Source organism: Neolamprologus multifasciatus, chromosome 11 (assembly GCF_963576455.1).
Source record: "Neolamprologus multifasciatus chromosome 11, fNeoMul1.2, whole genome shotgun sequence".
NCBI lineage: Eukaryota > Metazoa > Chordata > Actinopteri > Cichliformes > Cichlidae > Neolamprologus > Neolamprologus multifasciatus.
In genome coordinates this window covers 18,680,780-18,695,180 of record NC_140449.1, presented here as the reverse complement: position 1 = coordinate 18,695,180, position 14,401 = coordinate 18,680,780, and the positions used below count along the sequence as shown (strand labels likewise).

At 41.1% G+C, this 14,401-nt stretch overlaps 2 protein-coding genes across 2 annotated transcripts; one reads left to right on the top strand and one right to left on the bottom strand.

Annotated features, from left to right (window-relative positions):
- Window positions 1-877: 877 nt before the first annotated feature.
- Window positions 878-1,775, bottom strand: fabp4b (fatty acid binding protein 4b). The gene is made up of 4 exons (XM_085176136.1): window positions 1,616-1,775; window positions 1,344-1,519; window positions 1,153-1,254; window positions 878-1,016 (listed from the first exon to the last, which is right to left on the bottom strand). The coding sequence occupies exons 1-4, from the start codon at window positions 1,686-1,688 to the stop codon at window positions 963-965; spliced, it is 405 nt and encodes a 134-aa protein (XP_085032262.1). The 5' UTR covers window positions 1,689-1,775; the 3' UTR covers window positions 878-962.
- Window positions 1,776-11,951: 10,176 nt separating this feature from the next.
- Window positions 11,952-14,034, top strand: LOC146508192 (hairy/enhancer-of-split related with YRPW motif protein 1-like). Its single transcript, XM_085176543.1, has 5 exons — window positions 11,952-12,124; window positions 12,331-12,403; window positions 12,500-12,583; window positions 12,675-12,756; window positions 12,867-14,034. Exons 1-5 carry the CDS (start codon window positions 12,039-12,041, stop codon window positions 13,481-13,483), a joined length of 942 nt encoding a protein of 313 aa, XP_085032669.1. The 5' UTR covers window positions 11,952-12,038; the 3' UTR covers window positions 13,484-14,034.
- Window positions 14,035-14,401: the final 367 nt, after the last annotated feature.

Genomic DNA, 14,401 nt, shown 5'->3' with positions numbered 1-14,401 from the left:
GCTTGTCATTAGTCAATACTCATTGTTGCTTGACTACCACAATCATTCACTACAGCCTGGAAATCTTTTGGAGGATTTATACCTCAGTGTAGTGCTCTCAAGGACCCTAATTAAAACTAATTATGTGCACTCACTTAAATTTTGCATCCATGCAACCAAGACTAGGTCACTGCTCCAACTGCAAGCAGGGATTTGGCCTTCTCACCTCCTTGTCATATGAGGGCTACTCTGATTTTAGGAGATTTCCTTCCCTTTGTTTAAACAAAAGGCCTTTGTAACCCCCTTCCCCTCTAGCTTTAAGATCGTGTTTTAAAGCCAATCAGGTTTCTTGCTTTAAAAGGTTTGACATCTAAACAGTTTGCTACAGTTTAGTAGAAAAGGTAACTGCAGGTCATGCCAGCTACAAACATTAAACTAGTGCAGCTATACAGGGAGGTATTTCCTCTATTTTGCACCCTTAACTTTGACCTGATTATGTGCAGCTGGCACAGCGTTTTTAGTAAAGAATGCACGCTTGCATAGTGATAGGCATCTGGATGCAGGACATGCTGTATTGATACAGTCTATAAAGCAAGTCTTGGAATTGAACCAGCCATACTGAAAATGCCTTTTAAAGTGCAATCTGTTAAACTGAAGGGAATTAGTCTGGCTTTGAAAGTAGTGTTAGAAATGGAGACAAACTGGCTCCACTGTAAATTTTGAGTAGGACATGAGCTGCACATTGTCAATCATTTAAACCCCCAATAGGTCAAGGATGTTGAATTGCATGGAGTAGCATTTGACATTCGAGTTTATGCACCAGAGTCACATTAGTCAATAAATGTGCACCTGATGATGCTTCACAAATACAAGACTTTGTAGTAAGAGTCAGACAGAGTGAAGTGTCACAGTTTAAACTTTATTGGCATGTTTGGCAGTAGCGGACGGTCTTGAAGGAACAGGAACTCTTCACAAAGAGTGCATTAAGCTACTTTCTTATAGGTCCTCACTGCAACAACATCATCCATGTAACATTTCTGTTGAGACAGGGTTCAAAGGTCAGACATTCATTCACTTAAAGCTGTAGAGCAGCAACAGCGCCATGTTAGGCATGCAGACTGCATTTAAAGAGCACACAGCTTTAATGGCACAGATAAACCATCAGTTACTCACAGCTATTAGTTTTCCATCTTCAATTCCTCGCTCAATTCTTGTAGTCTTTCCATCCCAAGCCTGTTTCTGCACGAGTTTGCCATCCTCAATTGTCATGGTGGTCTGAAATTAGGAAAGTTTATAGAGAGGGCTTTAGTAAGACCTTAAAAATGTGTGTAAAATAAAGTCTGGCTGGACCTGGGATGACCCACCTTGGTGGCTCTGCCGTCAGGAGTGTCCTCGTCGCATTCCTCATTCAGCTTGAACTTGAACTCCGTGGTCTTGAATGTAGTCACAGACTTTAGTGTGATAAACCCATTATCACCCATGCTGATCACCACGTTAGGCTTTGCAAGGATTCCCATTTGCCGAGTGGTGTAATTTACGCCTACAACACAGGAAGGATCCAATTAGTAAACTTAAAATACAACATAACAGCGTGCATCGTTTTAATCAAACAAACACACAAAATGAACAAGCTTACCGACTGCTTTCATGTAGTCATCAAAGTTGTCGCTGTTAACAAGAGTCCAGTTTCCAACAAACTGCTCAACCATGATGGTGAAGGTGAAGCTAACGCTTGGGCTGCAGACAAAAAATACTTGAATCCTCTGCTGATGAAAGGCGAAGAGACCGAGAAGTTGTGAAAATTGCCTATTTGTAGCTTGATTGAGCACGCGTTTGATTCGGGCCCACCAATCAAGAGCAGGTGCCGGGGTTGCCTTGGAAATCAGCAGATTAGGGGCGTGGCTTTAAAATCAGATTTCATCTGATTTTGATTAAGTGTTTGATAGAAGTAGCTTATCCTGGGTTTACTGACTTCAGCAATAAAACCGAAGTAAAAGGGGTTTAAAAAGCGTTAACAAAACATATACAGGACATGTGATGATTCATGCAAATAGACACCTAAATACTCCTGAATAAATACTAAAAAATAAATATCATTTAAGTATTATTTATATGTAGAAAAGAAGATGTTTTGCTTTTTTTACATTAAACTTATCCTATTAGAGATTTATTGTGAAACTGCTAATATAACGTGTTATATTTCAGTGAATTTTCCCACAACTGCAACAGAATGTTAAATTGGAAAATAGATTCCGACACAATTCTTTACTTTGTAGTTGTATATAGTTATGTTGACTTTAAGCAGTAGGTGGCGCCATGTGAACAGCAGTTAATACTTAAAAAGGGCTAATTCTGTGTTAGAGGTGCAGACAGAACAATTTGTGTGAAAGTGCAATATCAGGCAAATTTATAAGGTCGGGGGGGCAAATATATATATATTTGCTCATACATATATGTATGAGCAAATATATATATATATATATATATATATATATATATATATATATATATATATATATATATATATATATATATATATATATATATTATATACACACCTGAGAGGTGCATATGCACCTTCAGCTGAAGGTGCATATGGACCTTCAGCTGCTGTTCACTGAAGCCTCATCAGAAATACTGTCAATGGATCTGATTGGCTACAACTTCATTTTTCAGTATGACAATGATCCCAAACACACTGCCAATAGAGTAAAAGCATACCCGACATTAGTGAGGCAGTGTGGGATCATAATTGCAGAACAGAACAAAAGGCACCCAGCAGCTAAAGAGGATCTTTGAATGTCCTTCTAGAACTATTCCATAAGACCATTTAAAGAAATGACTGAAATCGAATTAATAACTTCTATTTCCATGTGTGTTTGTGCACGTTTTACTGAATCACTCCACCTAGTTCCTAAATTTCCAAAACTGAGGAGTGGCTCAAGACCTTTGGACATTATTGTAGACGATGGTGTATATTAGTTACAATGTATTGTGTTTACAGTGTGAACAAGAGATGGTACTGTAATGCACTGCCCCCTAGTGGTTTCAGCAGCAGACTACAGTACGCTTTATATCTGGGCAAAGGCAACCCAAAATACCACACATGTCAAAGTGAAGTATGACAATGCAAAAAAGAGAAGCAAACTAATCCCAGTTCAACCAGTATAGTATAGTACAGGTTCTATGTTTCATTCTTAGTAGACAAGGATTTATTCACCCAGCATATGTATTTACTTATCTTTTTTTTAAACCCCCTCTGTGGAGGCCAGTATTTAGCACAAAAGTACAGAGTGATTAAAATTAAGTATTTTTTTGATCAAAGAGCAAAAGAAAGCTAAGTTTTCACATTTTCACTAAATATTTTTGGGCTAATATTAATGCTAATTAGTGCCGCTGACAAATGTCTGAAGATGACCAAACGGCGGTGGGAACGGCTAAAATACAGACTGGAGCTGTTCAAAGCCAAAACAGCTTCAGATCAGATGAGTGCCCTGTGGCACATCTATGTGGACTGCTGTTTCATTCTCCTATGACTTCCTCCAATCGTTAAATTTCACAAGTGGCGTGTTGTGAAATCACATAAAACTGATTTGTTACTGCCTGCAAGGTATGAAATGGTTGCTTAAGTATAAACTCGTAAAAAAAAGAAGAATCTTGTGAGTTTTGGTAGTGGAATAAAACAGCCATCAGGCAGTGTTTGGCTTCAAGATTATACCTAGCACAGTATGAGAACACTTTTATATTAACTGAATATAAAACAAAAAATTATTTTAAAAAAAGAAACTCTTTGCTAAATAATAAATGAACATCAGTGGGTCCAGGGAAGGAAAAAAAACTCGCTCTAGGGATAAATCACAGAAGAAACGATTTTGTCTTTTAGCCATTTTGTTAGTTTGTGATTGATTAAAATCAGCGATGCTGGAATGAATACATGCTATAGATAGAAAATCTGTAATGAGACTGTCACATGGCTGCAATATTAGATTTCGTGGTCTCCAGGAATCACTTTATTATTAACTTCAGTGACAGAGAGTAATGATGTGATGCATCACGTAATGTCCCAGTATGTCCCTTCACCTGGGGTTTCTCCGCATACATACAGGTGCCATCCAGTAGGCACAGTGGCCACCTAATGAACATGAACTCTCACTGGCATCCACAGAGAAGTCCTTTCCTTCTGGTTTTCATCAACACTTCAGCCCCCATTGATGGGAGAACAGTGACCATGAACAAAAGCTGTATATACTGTACAAACACAGCTCTGAGCGGCAGCACACTGACTCATTCTTCAGTGTGTGTGAGAACGGAGGGGGACCCCTTTCAGCTCCTTTGTGTTGGTGTCTGTCAACAGTGTAGTTGGAGGCAGAGCCCATTGTGGCGGCCAGTGTTTCGTATTGACACAGGGCCTCGTTCAGCTTGTTCCCAGGGTCCAACCTGAGGACTCATGAATAATGGAGAGAGGATCCTCAGGGCCAAGGAGGAGTTTGCCAGTCTGACTGGGATGGTTTAAAACCCAAACTTTATATGGCAGCAGGTAAAACTGGGGTCACAGCTGATCATGTTGAGTGCCGTGAGAGTCCAGCAGAGTAGTGACATGTTCCACATCAAGGATGTCTTTTCACTTCTTCTACTCTGTGTACATTTGATCATATTCCCTTCTTTTAAGCCTAAATTGTCTTTTCTATTCCAGGTAAGCTTTTGTCTGAGGTATAGGGGCTAAATTTCCCTCACATAGAAATGAGTGAAACCCTCGTAGGAGTTTTGTCTGTGAATCCAAACCTTTGAGTGACTGATTTTATTTTATTTTTTTCAGCTGTAGGCATCAAATTCTGACAATGAAAATATGTCTTGAGACTACAACAAATTCATAGCTAGTAAAGAAACCCACTTAATTTAAATAGATTTTTGCACATTTTAAAAAAAAAAAATCCTCTCCTTTTTTTGATAAAAATGTAAAATACCTGATGAGTGAGAAGTAAGTACAGCCCGCATTCAGTGTGTGCCACACCTTTGGCACCAACAGGGGGCACCACTTTGGGTCAGGTTCCCAGCAGGTCCAGATCATCTGCTGCACGGCTCACACGGCCCGAGTGATGTGCCCTCTCCTCTTTGCCTTTTTACACGGCTGCTAGGGGAACCAGAGGCTGGTTACCGACTGTTCTGCACAGCCAAAATGAAGAGTGTATGTGTGTGTGTGTGTGTCTGTATGTGTGTGAGTTTGAGTGTGTGTGGCAGGGGTCAGTGAGGTGCCTCTCGCTTGTGTGCTTTGAGCTTTTTCATGCTTCCTGCTTTGATCTTCTCTCTCATCTCTTCATCCCACACGCTCCCTGCGCCTCAGGCTTCTGGTTTGCACACCGACAGAGGAGCAGGAGAGGGATGGGAGGGGGACATGGGGCTGCCTCTCACACAGACACTACTTGTTCTGTCAATATAGAGAGAGGTGCAGGGAGAGCTGCCCATGGGGCACAGCCACCGGGTGCAGAGTGCAAGTGGGTGGAGGGGTCACCAGGAGCTAAAGTGATGCATACTGTACAGTTCTCTGCTCCTCTTTTATGCTCGCTTAGATCATCCAACAGTGGGTTGAAATTCTTGTGTGAAAAACAACTGCCACAGAGCTTAGAGGGTGGCCTCCTGACCCCTTACAACATGGGAAAGTGCACCCCTCAGCTGGTAGTTATATAAAGCCTGCCACGGAGTCATGAGAATCACTGGCTTGAGGCCACTTATGTCTTTCTAAGTCTGAGCAATTATTTCTAAGACTATTGTGACCTTTTCTGCCAAAGGTTTAAATAGCCTGTGTTCAGAGTGTTGCCATTTAATTCATGTGGAAAAAGTGGGGACGCTTAGAAGAGCAAAACAACCATCATGTGAATACACGTCCTGCGAACCTCATAATCCTCATGAAAGCCCCCCTCATATACTCACACACATACACACACCCAATACCCCTCCCACTGATGCGGGACTAGGAAACACAGATGCAACAGCACAGAGCAAGACCCCTAATTGAAGATTAATTGGAAGGGGGGAACACTTACCTTTATTTAGACATGTGGCTAGTGTTAGGCAGTGACAAGCAACTCAACCATCTCAACAGATGACTGCAGTTAATATTTCATGACTAGCTCTGAGGGCACGTTCAGGGAGATTACCATCCATTTCTTCTAGCATATTTACATTGTTGTCATAGTATAGAATAAAGCCTACTGGTACAACTAATCAATTATAACTTGAAAATTAAAAAAGAATAATAATGAATTAAGAATGGATTGAAAGAAAATTAATGAAGAAAATATGTGAATTATAGGGAAAAGTGACACCAAAAGAGAAACAACACTGGATGTAACAGTCGGACTGCTTGGATTGTGATTCATGCTTGTGTGAGTGGGGAGAGAAAGAATAAGGGGTGCTGTGCTAACAGGCTTTCTGCAGATCACTGGCAGTTTGACTGCAGTGGAGAGTAATGGGGCTGGCAGGGCGGAATCAATTACTGGCCACAACAGATTTTCCCACAGGTCAGAGCTTGGGAAAGCAGTACTTTACTGCAGAGCAGACAGCTGGCACAGAGCATCCACTGGGAAAGGAGCCGGCTCTTAAAAAAAAGACAACTTTTTTCTCTCCTTTTTGATAAGCTTGTGACACATCATAAATTGTCTCTTTTCAGTTTCTCTATTATGTATAACATTTTTGGTGGTTATACCCATTCCTAATCAGATTTTATTTGAAACTGCACTGGGAAGGGAAAATAAAACTGCATGTAAGTGACCAAAAACACTTTGGAAAAGGTTTTTTGAGGTAAAGAGTTACTCATAAAATGACAGCCGAGCTTCAGAGACAGACTTGCTGTAAAACACTGATTTCCCACAGAAATGACCAAACGTGTCTTGTGACACACAGATGCAGAAACAGAGACTCTGCAGCTTAACTTGGCTAATAATTCATATGGCCGGTGTCAGTGAGGGTTTCTTGTGATGTAAACCAGGAGATACATTTCAATTAGAGCCCTCACACCCCTGCACTTTAAGACACACATACACAGAGAGACACACACACACACACCATTGATATGCAAACAATGTTTTTCCTGTGGCAGCACAATGTGTGGCCTTAAAAGTAGCTTGCTCCGCGGTCCTCCTTTCTCTGTGAGGACATCACGTGCTGTCTCCTGTTGCGCTTATTTGAGAACCAGTCTTGTGATCTGCCTTCCCCCCATTGTGAACTTGCATAAGTTAACTGGTAATTTGAAGCATTCTGGTAAACCTTATGAACAATATAATTGTGAGGGGCCTATGTGCAGGAGTGTGCGACATTGTGGGGGAAAAAAGGAGTGAAAGAGATTTTATTTATTCAGGAGTAACTTAGGTCATCCACTTCTTTTTTTTCCTTCCAGTCGGCACATAAGGTTGTCCATATTGAGTTCAAAGTATTGTCTGAATCTTTCCTAAATGCCGTTCATGCCCTGTAATTGACTCCAAGCCCTGTAATTGGCAGCTGGCACTGAAATCCTGGTGTCAGTATTATGACCTGAGGCCTGAGGAGATGTCCTCATAAAAAAAAAAAGAAAAAAGAAAAGGCAAAAAAAACTATGCTAAACAAAGAAAGGGGGAAGTCAACATATCCTCCCTGGCTTATACCTATCTGAAAAGTACAAGCAGAATGGATGCCAACAAAGGCAGGAAAGTAAAGAATGAGAAGGCGGGTGTATTGCGGTTAAGGAGTGGGAATGGGTCTCAGGCCTGCCCAATATAGCGCCTGGGTGCTGACCAGAAAGAGAGAGGACAGACAGGAAACTGTGGCCCATAGGATAACATTGTTGCATGAAAGTTGTCTGGGAGACATTTCCCTCAGTCACACAACCTATTGAGGACCAGCATGGGTGGCATTTTCCTTGCCTTACATAATAATGTCATACCTAGTGTAAATGCGCAGCAAAGCTCACACCTTTGGGCAAACATCATCCAAATATGGATGAGGAAATTATCTCACACACATTAACGGACACACACATACAGCACACAAACCCACAGTTCACTCCAGCAGTTGTTGAGTGACAGGTATAAGATGTCAGGATGGTGTGCGCACAGGACGCAGGCACGGCTGTGAGCGTTGCTGCTGCCGACAGCCCCAACGGTTGACATAGTAAATCAATCCTGATGGGAGGGTAGGATGAAGGCGGAGAGGAGAGGGCAGGGGGTGGGGGGTGGAGGGTCCAATGGGACTGAGCCGGCCTCCGTCAGACACACTCAGCCACTCAGCCAGCCAGGGAGAGACGGCCGACGGGTGGGAGAACACTCGCCGGGAAGCGCTCACACGGAGATTGAGTTACCACGGAATTAGATCAGGGTTGTGGGAAACAGCACCTCCTAAACACACTTGCACGCTCTCAGTCGCACACACATAAACACATGCAAACACACCAGCGCACACTCAGGCCGTGCTCTTGCACACAAAGAGTCACCAAGGGAAACCTGAGGGAAGATTGAGGAAGGCAGCTGGGCACACGCCAGTTTCAAACAAATGCTTGCTTATACCTTTTAGCTTCCTGGCACTGGGTTGAGAGGGGCTTCTAGAAATCGGTGCCGAGTTACGCCCACGTTCAATAGGCAGACTGGTAAGCTGTTGGAGTTATTAAATGTAAAGATGGTAGTCAAACAACACAAATGAGCCAAAACCAAACACACTCAAACAGAACAGGACATTCATGTCCAGCGTCACCAAAAGTGGACTGGGAAGGGCGAGGAGATGTTGCGATACCGCAGGTGAAAAGTCAAGGTTTTTTAAAGACGAATCGTAATTATGTTTAATGGACCACAGGAATGTCAGCTCTAATGTGAATGACCTTGATGGTCAGGTGTGAGGAGAGTGGTTTGTGTTGCCATAATGGCCCTATTTCCATAATAGTATCATAAACAGTGCAAAAGAGTGAGCATAAATACATTCAGATTGACATGTAGCAGAGTCACTGGAAGGCCAAGAAGGCACAGTTCATGCATCTTGCATGAGAAATTCAGTCCAAAAAGGGAGCAGGCAGGACGTGAGTATTTTTCAGCACTGGATTAAGCACATGTTAGGATCTATAAATCCTCCAAGTGGGAGTATGGAAATGCATGAAATGGATGAAGGTAGGCATGACAAGGAGAGGAGATTAGGTGGGGGTCTGTGCATGTATCTGTGTGTGAGGGATGGTGTGAAGGCTCATCCGCGCTCACTGCATCAACAGAGTGACCGAAGCTTGCACATTGTATCTGTCACCACTGAAGCCCCTCTGACATTCTGGGACCAGCGTGTTGGCCTCCAGTTGCTCCATAGAATCAAGCTCTCATCCGCACTTGTCTAGCTCCCAGCGTACAAAGTTAACAACTGACCTGATGGACAGAGGAGAGAAACAGCTGCTTCTCTACAAGGCACTGGAATTGAAGACAGCAGGGGCACTGCGCTCCCGCTGACAGCCTTAACAGACATGTCAGGCACATGTCAGAGCAGGCGCTATATCCCAACATCAAGTCATTTTTCCAGACCTTCCATCAGACAGAAAAGACTAACATTCATCTGTCTCTTTATCTTAAATGCTTTCTATTCTTGGTTCATTTGTGGTTAAATGTGTATTTTTCAAAAGCCTGGTAAGGTGATGGTTCTTAAACTTTTGTTTTTAAGTAATTAAACTTCTGTTACAAGAGAAAACAATTTTAGATGTATTAATTAAATGTGCTTACAATATGATCATAAAAGTGCTCTTTATGCAGGGAAGATATGTTGTAACTGGATCACATCCTACCATATATTGCATATGGAAACACTTTATCTGCAGGGTAACTACTGATCTTATTTGTTGGCAAATATAGTGATATATATAAGCATCAAATTTCCTGCTTTGTGGAGGATAAAACAGCAGAAAATATATATATATTCAGGCATCTAAAAGTTGCACTATCATGTAGTATTTGCATAAATGTACAAATATTACTTTCTATTTTTGTTTTACAATAATAGAAATTGTATATAATATAAATTAGATATGGTTTTACACCATATACATGATATATGATATACATACATGACAGCAGAAGTGCTGAGATTGTTCAATAAAAGTAGCAATACCAAAATTCAAAAATAAAGTAACATAAAGTAAGTAAAGTAAGTCCCACATTCACATTGTTTTAACCTGTAACCCTGCAAGTGTGTCTAAAAGTGTATCTAATTACTTATTAATACATGAGTTTTTGTGAGTTTTTACCCCCAAAAATCCAAAAGAATTTGGACAACATTTTAAGAGATAAATTGCCAAAAAAAAAAAAAAAAAGAAAGCCAAATGTAGCAAAAAACTACAAGTCAGTTAAAACTCTTTTTTAAAGTTTTTTTTTCTAGTATTTTATATTCTAGGTTTTTATAGTTCAGTTGAGAATGTAAGCATGGTTTTATCACATAAAGTATCAAGAGTAAGTGATTGTATTTTGCAGAAAATGTTCGATGTGAATATTTTAATGTGATATATGATTGACTTTTTTTATTGTTTCTACTGAAATTATGGAGTCTTAATGCTGTAGGAGTGTAAATTTGGCCTTATTTTAACTACTAACTGTAACTGTACTTTTAGTAGTGTAGGGTAGTATAAATAAACCAAATTTTGTGAGATTCCCATGTTACTGCCCTGTGGGAAGCACTAAAAGGTCAGCTTGTAAGACAAACATTCCTGTTTTTGGTTCTGTTTCTATTTATTTGACAGTTTTCCAAGAGTATTTTATTAGTTTAAATATCTCATTAAGTACAAGAATGTTTTCAAACCAGAAAAATCATAAAATGTCACATTTAAAATCCCTAAAAAATAAGAGATACTGTTTTGGGTTCTTCTGAGTACACAAAAGAATGAAATCAATGTGAAAACTAACAAATATCTCAAAGAGAAATAGTAAAAAATCAAATAAAGTACAAACACCTAAACTTTGTACTGTAGGTACAATACTAATGTCTAACATATTTATATATACACACTGGCCACAAGTGAAAGAGAACATAGACTGAACAGCATCATTGCACATTAGCACGACTTCTCCAAGTCCTGGAACTTAGCTGGAGATATATAATTATCTAAATACATAAATATAGAAATATCATTTGCCCAACAGGAATCCCCTCACTTGATGTTTTGAACAAGAACTTCTTTTATTTATCCTTCCCTGACAAACCATGCCTCCACAGTGAAAGAGACCCCCCTCCCAACTAAAAGATTTGATATGCCCCTAAACTAAAAACATATGCCTAAAGGAATCAGTTACACAGTAGCGCTAGCACTGAAATCTCCCATGTTTCATAGTTTGCCCCCCTGACCCGCGTGTATTAGTCGGGTCACCCTATCACACTTCTGCAGACCCCCCCTTGTTCCCCTTGTGTTCCTTATTTTATGCCCAAAGCAGCTTCACATGCTGTTATAGTTTCTATAGCTGCTTATAGCTCAAGCTTAAGAAAACATTTCTGTTTTTTTGTGCACTACACTGCAGAGAGACGAATGTTCACCCAGCGGGTGTATGGCTCCATTGGAAGGTCTGCCTGCCTGTTGACCTGTTTGCAGACGGTTTAGAGGAGGAAGTTCCCTAGGAGAGCGTGGACACGCTGGCCCACTGTGGAGTCTCCTGGCTGATCAGTGACACTCTGGAACCACATGGTTGAAGATAGTCAGCTAATAGACCATCCAACCTTTATAATGAAGGAGAAGAATCTATGCTGCAATCACTCCAGCTCTCTACAGGATGGATTAAAATGTTTCATTAATACATTGCTTTTATATATAGATTCATAATGTGATATCATTATTTCAGACCACTTTTATTAGGATGATGCTCTTTGAGCCCTCAAGACTTCATTGATATTTTTAAGGCCCCCGTCACTCAAGCCTCAGCTCGATTCTGACTGGCTCAAGTCTGTCAGAGCCCCGCCTACATCATTCCGGGCACCCCGCCCTCCTCTCCGCCGTGTGAAAACAGTCACAGCAGATGCAGATCAGACAGTTTTAAACTGTTACACATACCTCGTGCTGTCTGTGCCCCGACAGAAGAGACGAAATGAAGCGAAGCCACAACTACAGCTCATCGGACAGCGACCTGGACGACACTGTTGAGGTGGAGAAGGACAGTGGGGATGAAAATGGGTATGTTTATTTATTTATTTATTTATTTTATTTTATTTATTTTTTTTAAAGAAAATCTACCTATACGACATGTTTTAATTAAGAATTGGTTGTTTTTGCGTTATTCCCTACATATTCTGTTTTTTTTAAGTGCTCTTTAATGTATTGCCTCAACATAGTTTTTTTTTGTCAGTAATTTAAAAAAACAAACTGTTTCACCTTTTTAGTCAAATTGACTCCCACGGATCGATGTCACTCTCCACAACCACGCAAGTCCAAGCCAGAAAAAGGCGCAGAGGGGTATGTGAACCGCGTTTCCCGCTCTTGTTTAATAGTTTCCAAGGTTTCTCATCCTCATGCACGATTGAATTAATGTTGAAATATGTTTTCAAACAGATCATTGAGAAACGGAGACGTGACCGGATCAACAACAGTTTGTCAGAGCTGAGAAGATTGGTGCCGAGTGCTTTTGAGAAACAGGTATGCTATTCTTCATTTTATTTGGCACACACAATTTTGTTGATAAATAATATATAACTGAAAGAGACGCTTTATTATAACGTCCTTGCAGGGATCTGCTAAACTGGAGAAAGCAGAAATACTCCAAATGACAGTGGACCATTTGAAGATGCTTCATGCTTCTGGTGGGAAAGGTAGTGGATATTTTCTTTGAATAAATGCATGTTTCAGCTCTGGTATTAATAAATATGACATATTCTTTGAGTAACATGTTTATTTAACCATGTTTGTTCTTTTCTCACAGGTTACTTTGAAGCTCACGCTCTTGCTAAGGATTACCGCAGCCTGGGCTTCAGGGAGTGCCTGGCAGAGACAGCTCGCTACCTGAGCATCATAGAGGGTCGGGACAGCACAGACGCCCTCCGTGTACGTTTGGTGTCCCACCTCAGCAACTATGCCTCTCAGAGGGAGGTGCACACTGGACTGGAACACTTAGCCTGGGGCTCTGCCTACGGGGCTACTCCTGCCCATCTACCCCACCCACTCCTTGTACAGCACCCCCAGGGCAGGACACCTGCATCCAGAACCACCAGTAGCCAGGCCCCTTCCTCCTCCTCTTCACCCTCATCATCTTCCTCCTCCTCCTCCTCCACTGAGACATCTGGGACATCCAGACTCAGTGCCATGCCCCCCACAGAGTCCCTCAGGGTTCCTCCCAATGGCTCTCTACCCCTCAGTCTTCCCATGCCAACAACCAAGCTTTCTCCACCACTGGTCTCATCTCTGTCCTCGCTTTCGGCCTTCCCCCTCTCCTTTAGTGCATTCCCTCTCCTTTCCCCGACAGCCGTCAGCACCGTGAGTCCCTCCTCCACACTGTCAAAACCTTACAGGCCATGGGGCATGGAGATTGGGGCCTTCTGAAGCCAATCCCTGGACTGAGGGCAACAGCTGAGCTGTGCCCGCCGTCACATACAGACTGCTTCAACTGTTTTACAACAATAAAATACAGGGGAACAAAACTGATTTTATTTTATTAAGCATAAGGAACAAGTGGGAGCGGTTGCTAGAGGATCTAATTTCTCATTTACTTTTAACAAGTAAAAAAAAAGTATTTTTATGTTATGAAATGAAATCATAAACTAATTTAGCTAGCCTGCACTGCCTCCAGGTTGAGGATTGTTGTAATGGTATGATAAATGGGTCATGGATTGATTTACAATAAGCACAAATTTAGAGATCAGCTGTTGTAGGCCATATACTGAAATATACAAATCTACACCTGGCGTAACATAGATTAGCTTAATTATGTCAGCTTTCCTTATGATTTTGGGAACTACAGTGACAATAAATATGCATATTATGTGCGCAACCTTTGGGAAAATAACTTTTTAAGGTTTGGAAACCTAGATTCTTGTACCTGTTTGTAATATTTTTGTACCAATAAATTGATTCTAAATATATACAACATGGTTATAAAAGAATGTGTATTTCTGTTGCCTTCACTTCTTTCATTCCTTTTTGGTTCTTATCATACCATGCCATGTTGTTGCTTTTCACATTCATTCACATGCAGCCAAATCCTACATACAAGCAGACGACAGTAGCTCCTTTACTCATAAAGGCCATACATTCCTATAATGACACACAATCTGCAGGTGCACTTCTGTTGCAGTCTCATAGAAGTCAATCATGAGCTAATGAGGTCCTGGCTATTGACTGAAAGGTAATTCCTTTACTGTGTGCCAGGTAAGTAACCGAATTCGACAGCATTGTTGCCCTTATGAATACACAGGAAATCATTAAGAGCCAGAGGAAATCCTTTACAATGTTACCCTGACC